General features: G+C 34.5%; 1 protein-coding gene across 1 annotated transcript in view; it reads right to left on the bottom strand.

The window, feature by feature from the left end:
* anpepa (alanyl (membrane) aminopeptidase a) overlaps positions 1 to 12,639 on the bottom strand; it is a 44,104-nt gene that overhangs the window by 3,851 nt on the left and 27,614 nt on the right. The window contains exons 15-21 of the mRNA XM_056461064.1: positions 11,929 to 12,076; positions 11,747 to 11,838; positions 11,081 to 11,191; positions 9,318 to 9,485; positions 5,648 to 5,788; positions 5,469 to 5,550; positions 1,506 to 1,687 (exon numbers count right to left, since the gene is read on the bottom strand). Coding sequence (XP_056317039.1) covers positions 1,535 to 1,687; positions 5,469 to 5,550; positions 5,648 to 5,788; positions 9,318 to 9,485; positions 11,081 to 11,191; positions 11,747 to 11,838; positions 11,929 to 12,076 — 895 coding nt within the window. The 3' untranslated portion in view covers positions 1,506 to 1,534. The remainder of the gene's footprint in view (positions 1 to 1,505; positions 1,688 to 5,468; positions 5,551 to 5,647; positions 5,789 to 9,317; positions 9,486 to 11,080; positions 11,192 to 11,746; positions 11,839 to 11,928; positions 12,077 to 12,639) is intronic.

Consider the following 12,639-nt stretch of genomic DNA (forward strand, 5'->3'; position numbering starts at 1 on the left):
TACCTGGATGGGAGACCACAAGGTAAAAACTAGCTTGCTGTTGGAAGTGGTGTTAGTGAGGCCAGCAGGGGGGCGCTTAACCTGTGGTCTATGTGAGCCTAATGCCCCAGTAAAAGTGAAAGGGACACTATACTGTCGGTGAGCGCCATCTTTCAGATAAGACATTAAACCGAGGTCCTTAAAAAAAATCCCATGGCACTTCTTGTAAAGAGTAGGAGTGTATCCCGAGTGTCCTGGCCATATTCCCTCCATTGGCCCTTACCCATCATGGCCTCCTAATCATCCCCAGCCACCGAATTGAATGTAAAGAGCCATACACAATAAATATGCTATATAAATACACATTACATTACATTTTCTAATATATTAATATATAATAATAATTGTATGTTGTATATGTAATTTGCATATATTTCCATATATCAGATTTCTTTATGGCATCATTTCTGAAATCTGATAGATTTGTATATGTTTCATCTGTTTAATCTCTAATGTGCTGCAAATATATAGTCTTTATATTACACAATGCAACATTCATTCAATATCAATGATATCACTATATAAAAATATGGTAATGGTAAATAAAAAACTAGCATAAAGCAATCCAAAATGTTAAAGGGGACCTATTATGCCAATTTTACAAGATGTAAAATAAGTCTCTGATGTACCTTGAGTGTGTGAAATTTCAGCTCAAAATACCCCACAAATAATGTTTTATATCTCCTTGAAACTGCCCCTTTCAGGCTTTGATCCTTATTGTGGTGTCTGTCACTTTAAATTAAAAGGAGATTATGCTGTTTTCAGTAGAGTGCGGAGCTACAAATGCTCATGTGTCAGCATAATGGCAGATTCAAAAACAAGACTAATGTCCTATGCTAAAGAGGGAGAGATTGTCAATAATGGGCGGAGCTTTCCCCTCTCTTATGACATGTACAAATAGTGAATGCCAATCAAAGTGTTTCTGCAGACTGTTTTTATCAAGTGTGATTTATAAAAAATAAAATTAATACAGTTGTGCCATTAGAAGCTGGCTATACTCACACACTGCTGCCACACAACTGTATTTCAACCCCCTATAAAAGTGATTTTTGCATAATAGGTCCTCTTTAAACAATCAGGCATGTGATGTTAAAATAAAAAAATTTGGTTTGGTTTGTCCATATTTGACCCACCCATGGGTTCCAAAACAACCCAAACTGGGTTACTTTCCAATGGCTGCATTATTACACTGCATTTTTACATGTGCTGTGGGCAAGACCACACACCAAATAAAAAACAGACATTCCCACATGGAATGAACATTTCATAGCACAATTACTGTCTGCAGATGTTTTTCAGTGTTTTTACTTCTATTGGTCATCTTAAGCTTTAGCACAGTCCAAAACATCAACAACAACAAAAAACCCAAAGAGGAACGTCTTTAAACATTTTTAGAGTTTGCCAGTGATTATTCACATTCGCTTTAATTAGGCTGAATTGTTTGTGCTTCACAGAAAAAAACTTACCGAGGTCTCAAGGCACACTGATGTGTAGCTTATGCCGATTCTGAGATGAACCACTGCAGCACCGGTTCCTTGTTCTCTGCCAGCCATTTAATCTTGGCTGTTGTTCTCTCGATGGCCTGCTGGAGTGCCTGAGTCCCCGAACCAAACCCGGTCTCAGCATTGTCCTTCTGGAAACGTTTCAGCTGAAACAAGACAGTAAGAATTTTAAGTTCAATTCAATTCATCTTTATTTCTATAGTGCTTTTACAGTGTGGATTGTGTCAAAGCAGCTTAACATAGAAGTTCCAGTAAATTTATGATCTAGTAAATTAAGGATTTAATATTTGATTGTAATTGATATAAAGTATTTTGTTTTATTTAAAGATTAAATAGTAATAATAAAGATCAATTTTATTCAGAATGGGCTTTTCTTAAACTCAAAGCACTACAAAAACAAAATAAGAATACAGCCAAAAACAGAATAACAAACGTGCGTAATAAAAATCTGAGTAATAAGTCAGACCAGAGTCTAGCCTTGAATTAATTCTCTTCACATCTGAAGGATAGAACTATCTCAGTCAGTTTGGGCAACTCTTGTTCTTCGGTCATACAATTAATGTGTGGGGTTCCGCAGGGTTCGATACTGCGTCCTGTTTTGTCACAAATTTTGAGCTTTAGAAATTCTGTAGTACGGTGCTGCGAAATGGGGCGGGATTAAACAAGATAATTAGACATTTTAAAAAGCGAGCGATTGGTCCATATTTTAAATTTCTGTCTAGAGAGGTCATGTTTTGATCCTCGATTGGCCTCACGCAGTCCAGTGATGCAATTTCGCAGGTCAGAAAAACACTAGCTGTGCATATAACTCGTTAAACTACTAAAAAAGTGGCAGTACTGTTTAAGTGAAAATTCTAACACTGTCCACAATGATAATGCTTTGTGTTTTATTCAATAACAAAATAAACAGTTAATTTGCATGTGACTACAGCAAAGCGGATGTTTGCACAAGCTCTGCAATTCACAGGTGCTACAGGCAAGTCACATCATGTTTATATATGTAACACTTTATACAGTACTGAAAAAAGCTTTACAGTACTAAATAATTATGGTGTTGCTTCTATTATGTAACTCATCAGTATAATTGTTTTTGCTTGCAGACATTGGTTCTTGACAGACAAAACAAGGAAATGATTGCAAAAAACTTCAAAGTGACGTCAAAGAAGAATTCTGAATGCAAACCTTTCTTGAGAACACAGCAGTCAGTAAAAACTCCATTCATTCTATCCATATGAATCTTTTTTACAATAACTGATAAAACTTAAAGCTAGACCATGCTTGGAGATTGAACCCATCTGCCTGCATTAATTCAACTTATTTAAAAAAAATTATATTTAATAGTGGAATTCTTGCAGGCAAAAAAAAATAAAAAATCCGCAAGCATTAAGAAAAATGTGCCAAAAGAGATATCTTTATCTTTGCCATAACTAACCCCAGTCATATATACAGCTCTGTCTGGTTCTCGAATCTGATTGGCTGACAGCTGTGCGATGTTCTGCAATAACAGCACTCATACAGCCTCTTTACCCTTGTGTATTACTCCGCCCACATAGAGCGACAGCAGATCAATAAACTCACTACAGTTTGACGAATATCACAGCTGTAGGACAACATAATGTTCTTTTGAGGCTTTTTATGCGGTTAGATTGCAAATATGCAGCTTATTTATAAGGATAGTGCCTATTTTTAATATTTATAATTTCGGAGATTCAATTCGTCTGTGTCCATCAGCCTGTCATACTGAGAAGAGCAAAGTTGTAGAATGTTGTAGTGCTGTATTTATACCATAGTAGTCTGGTAGTGTTTGCTTTGCTTTGACTTTTCCAGGTTAACAGAGAAATACTGGGAAATCTCTGTTGCCTTTCAGACTTATATTCTTAAACTGTGAGCAAAATCAGCTGTTTTGTCATCACTTTAGACATTACGCTAGAAAATCATTCAAATACTAGCTCTAAAGTTACGTTAGTGAATAAGCAACGGTTTCTGCTGTTCTGAACGTCAGCTGCAGATGTGAAGGAACGGCAGAAGAAAGTAGTTCCTCATACAAAAGGACTTTTTTTCTTGAATAAATGCAACATCACACTCCTAGCAGTGTGATATGGCTGTATATCGTCACTGGTGGGACATTATGGCACTCGGCCTGCAGCCTCAAGCCAACGCATGCCTTCCACCAGTGTTGATATACAGCCATATCCCACTGCTACTTGTGTGATATTGTTCATATATCCGTCCCTCTAGGATTTTGTAGAGACTTTTTTTGCGGCCTGAAAAGACCGATTTTGTGATGTATTTTCTGAAAACTTGTAGCATTATTTGCTTCAATGTTCTTGTTTTGGGGTGAAAATATACACAAATATTGTGAAATTGTTAATTTGTTGATCTTAAGAACGATAGGACTTACGGTAGGACTTATGACTTGACGATAGGATCCTACAACCAACAAAGCTTTAATAAATAGTTTTATATTTCTTTTACATTTTTGACTTAAAACATTTAAATTGAATTTAAAGTTTGACAACTTATTTTAGTTACTTGCCTTTTTTATTCATATTTGGCTGAGGGCTTAATAACAATTTTTTTTCTGTTGTCCACCTGGACTTTAAAGTCAGTGTGAAATCAAAATGTACAATGTTTATTTTGCTAGCACACATTGTTATTCTTTAGGTGAACAATTAATTCATGCAAGTTGAAAAAAAAAGTTTGTTTTGGCAATCTTCAATCAAAGTCTGAACATTTGTTTCAGTGTTTGGAGTGGCGATCCTTCTCTGACAACTTTAGTTTGACCTTTCAGCCAGAATAATCTTAACCACACCCCTCTTACCATTAGTTGCTATGAGGGCATGATGCACAAAAAGAAAGCCCCGCCCCCTACTCAATATTCCGTTTCAGTTGGAAGCACATTAACAAATTGAAATAAAAGGATCAGCAACTTCTGAGTTCACACAGACTTTGACTTTAGGTTAACACTATTGTATGATGACAGACAAACATTTAATCATGCCGTGTCATCCTTAGTGCTTCATGGCATTACTATTCTTTCTTTTAGTAAGCCCTTTTAATACATAGGGTTCTATTTTAAAGATCTAGGCACAAAGTCTAAAGCACAGGGTGCAAGAAGCAATAAGGGCGTGTCTGAATCCACTTTTGCTATTTGAAGGATGGAAAAATACGCTCTGCGCCACGGCGCATGGTCTAACAGGGTTGTGCTTATTCTTTTAATGAGTTATGGGTGTGTTTTGAGCATAACGTACATTAAACCAATCAGAGTCTCATCTCCCATTCCCTTTAAGAGTCAGTTGCGTCGCACCATAGTGCATTTGCTATTTATTTGCTATTACTTTCGTGGATAAGGAAACGGTGTTGTATGCACTCCGCTGAAGACATCCAGTAGCCCACATATTTCATCTTGTTTGTTAACCGCAAAGATTTGTTTCAAAACTATTTCTAAATTCAGTTCTAATTTCCAGCTAATTAGTAAATGAACAACAATAACCAAGCCGGGTCAAAAAACTGAGAAATATCCAAACACACATCCTATTCTTACGCCCAATATGGTGATGCATACGTCTCCAAAACCTGACAGGTGGACAAATCTAAACTTCTTTTTATTAAAACAAATATAAATATGCAGATAATAAATACTACTACTAAAAATAAATACAAATTGTCATGAATGAACTAAAGGCATAGAGGTAGTGTTTTATGTACTTACAGACAGTTTTCTAACATTTTAATCCTTTCATTTTTTGTCATACGTAAAGATATTTCCATAAGATATTGCTATACATCCTGTGTTCATTAAGCAATGTGTAAGTGTTTGGACCTGCATAGGCCTGATGTTGTTTGAAAGGACATCACACTTCTTTTATTTCTCATAATCAATGCAATAGATTTTTGCTCTGTGGTTCAAATTCGAAGGTAACGTACCTGACTGAGTTCAAACGGTGTGCAGAATTTGCTGGTGATGTCACTAATTAATCTGGAGAATGTGAATGATCCTGTGCCATACCTGTAAAAACCAGAATGGAAAACACATTCTATTTTTTACTGTAGCATATGTTGCTTCATTCTTTCTCTGTGTGTGTTGGGGTGTTTGGCATGCTTACACTTTGAAGAAATAGTCCCAGTTTGCCCGGACAAAATTCCATGCCAGAGGTTGGCCAATAACGTTACTGGCAATGTACCCAATGGTAGAAGTGGCGTCCTGCTTGCGGATCTTTTCTGGGTTTATACTGTATTCCAGGTACCTAATTAAAACAATTAAACATTATGTTTTGCAGTTTCTGGAGTGTTAGCTATACCATGCATATACACAAACTACACTTGTGTTAGCAGACACATCTTGAACAAATCATTTCTTAATTATCCATTTTTATGTTTCTAAATTGAAAATAATTTTTATGAGAACATTTAATTAAGAATATTTTTTTTACATTTCATTAAATATTATTATATAGTTTAGAGTTTTCTTGAAATTTTCTCTTTATGCTGTTTTTTTCCATCTGCATGCACTAAAATCTGCAGTAGAATTGCATGCTATGCCAGCAATGACAATTGGTTTATGCTTAAAGTTTAAATACATCTCTAAGGTATGTAGTACTAAATTGTGGAGTTAATTGCAGAGTTTTTCACCAATGCTGTGTTTAGGATTATATGGGCGGGGTTAAGATAGTGGCTCTGACCCAAGCGGCAATCTCCCTCAGGAAGCAAATACGTAAGTAACTGAAACTGCAATTCATCGAAATTCAGCTAGTCCTGGCTCCATATGGAGGATTTACAGCCTGGTACAAAGAACGATTTTGGTTCATATAGCTAATATTACACTTCATGACAACTGTGAAGGGGTAAATTTACATGTACACACTTTAATCATATTATTGTCTTATTCAGATTCAGGCAAATGATTCGATTACTGATGTCCATGTAAACGTAGTCATTGGTTCTCCCCATCAGTCTTGTGTTACACCATTCGTTATTACAGTCTAAATTTTGCTATCAGAATACACAAAAAATAAAATCATTGAGCATTGAGTGTCTTTTTTTAAGCATGCTCAAATATGTATAACTGTATAAAGCCAATGAAACTAACATTACTAGAGTAGCATCCATGGCTGCTTTCCTGCAAGTGGGCGTGGTTTCAGCAATGCCAGGAGCCACGCCCTCAGTCCAATAGAGAGTCCTGCCTATTTTTTTTTCAAAAATGTTGATAACTTTTCATATTGTAATATTTTAATATAACTTTTACAGGACTTAAACTTGTTTATGACTTTATACTCTGATAAAGAAAAATGGATCGACACACTTACAGTGCTCAGCATGAGTACACCCCATTTTTAAAAAAGAATATTATTATCCATTTCTCACTGAATATAGGCAATGTATTTTGGTGCATTTAAACAAAACACATTTATTAAACAGATACATTTATTAAAATAATATTTTAGTCACCAAACATATTTAGAAATTGAAAGATAATACAATTAAATTTAAGCAAAATATTGCAAAAAAAATTACAACCTACAAAATTTCAACTAAATTTATAATTTTTTTGTTTCTCTTGATTTTTCCTGTTTTTAAAATTTGTATTTAATATTTTTCTATAACATATACATTTGGGTGTACTAGTTTTTAGACCGTTATCGTAAGTTATTTTGTTAAATAAGCTTCAGATTTAGCTTCAGTACTGACTAATGTATATGCACAAATATAATATTGTATAGCTTCCTATTAAAATAGGAATTTAAAAGATAGATTTGTGAGGGGTGTACTTATATATGCTGAGCACTGTATATGACAACTGGAAATCACGACCATTAACACAGAGCATGTCTTTGCATCTAAAAACATGAGACACAGGCTGCGTCCAAAATTGCCTACTACTCGAGTAGGTACTTCGTTTGAATTTGAATTTAGCTCATGACCATTAGAAAGGTATGTTCTATATATTATGAATGTGAGTTTTGCCAGCCTGATCTCACGAGGAAACGGAAGTGTTTTATGTTTTAGCAGTTTAGTGTCTAATTTCAATTTTATGAGTTCAGTCGTACAAAAATTTATGATTTTAAAAAGGAGGCGTGGCACCCAACCCCACCTCTAAACCCAACCGTCATTGGGGGTGAGCAAATCATACTAAATTGTATGAATTAGATTGTACGAATTCATACGAATTAGCCACTAAATCAAAAAGTTATAAATTGCAGTGAGATCGTGTTGGTTTTGCTGATTGGTCCTGTGTAGGCAATTTAAAAGATGTAAGACACAAGCGTAATGGTCATGCTTATCTATCTAGCAGGTGCTTGATAGAAACAATAGAAAAGGTGGAAATTTCCATTGAAATAAAAAAACGCATTCGGTATGAATGACCCTTAATAGTGTTATAAATGTGCGTTGTACATTTTTTTTTAAAGGGGTGGTCCACTACAATATCATATTTTGAACTTTAGTTGATGTGTAATGTAGCTGTGTGAACATAACCAACATAACCATCTCTGAATGTAAGATGCTCAAAGTTCAATGTAAAGGGAGACATTGGCTTGCACAGAGTTAGCTTAGCAAAGCCTACAGCAAACGAATTTGGGGACTACAATAAAATACATCTGGGCTAGTGAGATCACAAGCGCTTCAGGTTAAGCGCATTCACCACACGCATACACCCTGCACAGCAAAGGGGCGTGGCCAGAAGTGCTGTAATGTTGTAGCAGAAAAAGCTAAAATGATGTCCTAACGCTGCTATTTCCACAGAGCATCTTCTGTTTCTGTATTTGGGCTTCCAAAGGACACGACACAAAGAGAGAAGTGCTTACAGTTTAATTTTAATTATGTTCCAGCCAATTAAAAAAATATATAGCTAGCATTTGACAAAGGAGAACTTCCAGAATCTCTCTCAGTTCAGTGCTGGATTCAGCTAAAAACTCCTCCAACCGACAAAACTGTGGATTGTGAGCTACAACCTGTAAGTATTTTTATTTGTTAAAATTGATCAATTACATGCAAAATTTCAAGCGTTGACGGTAGGTTGTAGCAAGGACGTAAACAAGGATGTAAACAACGTGAAACGCTGATTGTGCTCTTAATTTTCTGTCTGATTCAGCTACTGTTTACACAGCGCAAAAGTGCGTGCTTGTAGGGGCGTGACGTGGAGCTGATCCACGAATCACAGCACATTAAGTTAGCTGACTAATCAGAGCCTCTTGAGGGCGGGGCTTTCGAAGGAACTATGAAATATGAAATATGTTAGCAGAGTAGCTGTATATAATCAAAGTAAGATATATGAAAAAAATAACGTGCTTTTTTTTTTTTTTTTTACAAATGAAGCATGAGCACACATTGCTTTGCATCTTATAAACATAACCAAGCCTTACAAATACACTGTGGACCACCCCTTTAATAATGAAACTAATACCTTTATTAGAAACCAATGCGAAATAAAAAATCTTAAACTTTACCAAATAAGCAGTGTGCTACACCCGGCAGATTGCACTATTTTTGTCTTTTTTACTTTTTTATTATTATTTATATTATGAATAATAGAAAATTATATATAATTTTATTTTTATATACTTTCTTATCACACTTTAATCTGTTTTAAATCAGTGTATTTCATGTGTCTTTTATTATTGGTTATGTAAAGCACTTTAAATGATCATTGTATATGAAATCTGCTATATACTGTAAATAAACTTGCCTTGTAAAGTGTAACCGATATTTTTTTTTCTTTTCTCTATTTTAGACCTCTTTATTAGTCTGTTTTGTATTTGCTCTCCTGCAGTGAGTCACCTGTTGAGCAACCAGGGCACTTTGGTGCAGGCCAGAGCCGCTCTCAGTTTGACGGCTTCAGCTGCGACCGTGGCCTTCTGGAACATCTGCCAGCCAAAGTTCCACTCGTCTGCACCGCCCGCAGCGATGGCATCACAGTACACCGTCGACCTCAGGTTAGGGTGAATCCTGAAACGAATGAGGGAAAAACACTACAGTCTGCACTCACTCTGGGGTGTGTATTCTATTATATATCATAATTGTTTTACATACTACTATTGTGGAAACAACACACTAGATAGTGTTCACTAGTTTGGGATCAGTTAGGTGTTCAACATAACTCTCTTCTGCTTTCAAGGCTGAATATATTTGATCAAAATGAAAGCGGAAGAGTTATATTGTGAAATATTATCACACTTGAAAATAACTTCAATTTAACACATCCTTGCTGTAAAAATAATAATAAAAAAAACTCTTACTGACCCCTTTTCACTCTAAAGCCTTCTTTGACCATACATTACAATTTGCCATGTTTCTTTACTTATATATATATTTTTTTTTTTCATAAATTTTTAAGACATCCACTAAAATGTCATTCATTGTAACAGTAGTTTATATTGACAAAACCTTGCCAGAACAGGAATCATTTGATTACATTAAAATATTAAAAGTATTAAAATATTAAATATAATCTAGGGAAAATTCACCCAAAAGAACACAAAAGAAGATATTTTGAAGAAAGTTGTAAATCGGTAACCACTGACTTCCATAGTATAGTTTTTTCTTCTATGCAATTTAATGTTTATTGGTTTCTAACATTCTTCAAAATATCTTCTTTTGTGTTCAACATTAAAAAGAAATTCATAAAGGTATAAAACCACATTGGGGCGAGTAAATAGTAAGTAAATTTACATTTAATCACTTAATCATCATTTTAAAATCTATTGATATGGTGCCACTATTCTTCAGAACTATAGATTTTACCCATTTGTCAGCAAAAAGTTTTGTAATGTTATTTATTATTATGATTATTTATTATTAATATTATTATGATTGCTTATCTTATTCTTTTATATTTTTATGTCAGAATAGATGTTGATTTTATTTTTTTTACATAAATTTGTATGTATTTATTACTCTGAATGACCGCCGAACATTATTTGACCCACATTGAATGCTTTATTATCACAAATATAAATGAAACATTAAAGCTTGCATTTAATATTCTTCATATGAATGTAGTCATTTTTGTAAACTTAATTTAAGAATAAAACCAAAAGACACTTTCTGTTCAAAAAATCAGTTAATTAACAGAGATTAGAATTAGAACATTAGAAATGTGTTGAAGAAATCTTTGCTCTGTTAAACAGAAATTGGGGAAAAAATAGGGAATTCAGGGAAGCTAATAATTCAGTTGGGCTAATAATTCTGACTTCAACTGTATATATATATATATATATATATATATATATATATATATATATATATATATATATATATATATATATATATATATATATATATATTTTTTTTTTTTTTTTTTTTTTTTTTTTTAACTGATTGCCATTAGTTGTAGTTCCTCCACTGATTCAGAATGTTTCAAAATAGATATCTAAACGCTGGCGATCAAACAAAAATGTGTAATATGACATACTAAGCAAAATTCTGAAGAGCTGGCATTTAAACGGAACTTGTGGGATCATTTGCCAACATCTAAACTGCTGAATGAAGTAAATCCGGCCACAAAGAAGATTGCATAATTTCCTCTGAAGTTTTGCACTCACGGATTGACACGAGGATTTTGCATCCATTTCTTGAACCAGCTCTTGGTTATTTCTCTGCATCCTTCTACACCTGTTCCGCAGGCCAAAGACAGCGCAATAATCTGTGTAAACCTGAGGAGAGAAAATACCATATTATTAAACTTAACTATATTATATATCAATTAAATAAAATCCGAGAAATATGTGACATACAGTTGAAGTCAGAATTATTAGCCCCCCTGTACATTTTTTCCCAAATTTCTGTTTAACAAAAAGATTTTTTCAACACATTTCTAAACATAATAGTTTTAATAACTCTGATTTCTTTTATCTTTACCATGATGACAGTACATAATATTTTACCAGATACTAGTATTTAGTACTAGTATTCAGCTTAAAGTGACATTTAAAGGGTAATTATGTTAACTAGGCAAGTTTGGGTAAGTAGGCAAGTTTATAAGCTTAAAGGGGCTAATAATTTTGACCTTAAAATGGGTTTAAAAAAATTAAACCGCTTTTATTCTAGCCAAAATAAAACAAATAAGACTTTCTCCAAAAGGAAAAAATACTGTGAAAAATGTCTGGCTCTGCTAAACATCATTTGGGAAATATTTGAAAGAGAAAAAAAATATAGATCACAGGACGGATAATCATGTCTTCAACTGTATATAAAAGATTTGTTCCTACTGGTCAGTGTGGCCATTTGGAACCTTTGTCCAGTTTGAGCTGATAGTCCCAAAATGTTCAAATAGAGGCTTGACTTGTTTTTTGAGATAAGCCTGATGAAATATGTACAACAGTTAATTAAATGTATATATGTTTTACTTCTGGTTGGATTTGTACAGTATAGAGGAGTTTTTTTAACCAACCTGCAAAGCACCGTAAACTTCGTTGCGATCAAACAACTGGAAAAAATAGTTCAGACTTCGAAGTGCCGCTTCCCATGGAATATATTCCCGCTCACGAACCAGATATTTAGTTGTTCTCAAAGCAAGGGTGATGTTTATAATGGATGCTCTGGAAGAATACAAACATAACATCACAGTTTTACTAAGAAAACATGCATTTACACGATTTCCACATTTTATTTTTTTGACCAGTGAATTTCCATGACTTTTAAACATAATTTTGATTAAGAACAAAATGATGATGAGTCGATTGATAATGGAATAATTTGTGAAATGTGTCACTGATATAGCAAAGAAATTATTCAAAATAACTGTTCAGTCACAATTAATACAATGAAATATAGATAATAAGACGATGTAAAAGGTGGCATGGTGGCTCAGTGGTTACCACTGTCGCCTCACAGTAAGAAGGTCGCTGGTTTGAGTTGCCCAGTCGGCATTTCTGTGTGGAGTTTGCATGTTCTTCCCATGTTCACGTGGGTTTCCTCCGGGTGCTCCGGTTTCCCCCACAGTCCAAAGGCATGTGGTATAGGTTAATAGGCTAAAGTGGCCTTAGTGCATGAGTGTGTGTGTGAATGTGAGAGTGTTTGGGGGTTTTCCAGTACTGGATTGCATCTGGAAGGCCATCCGCTGCGCAAAACATAATTGGCGGTTCATTCCGTTGTGCCAATC

This window comes from Danio aesculapii, chromosome 7 (assembly GCF_903798145.1).
Source record: "Danio aesculapii chromosome 7, fDanAes4.1, whole genome shotgun sequence".
NCBI lineage: Eukaryota > Metazoa > Chordata > Actinopteri > Cypriniformes > Danionidae > Danio > Danio aesculapii.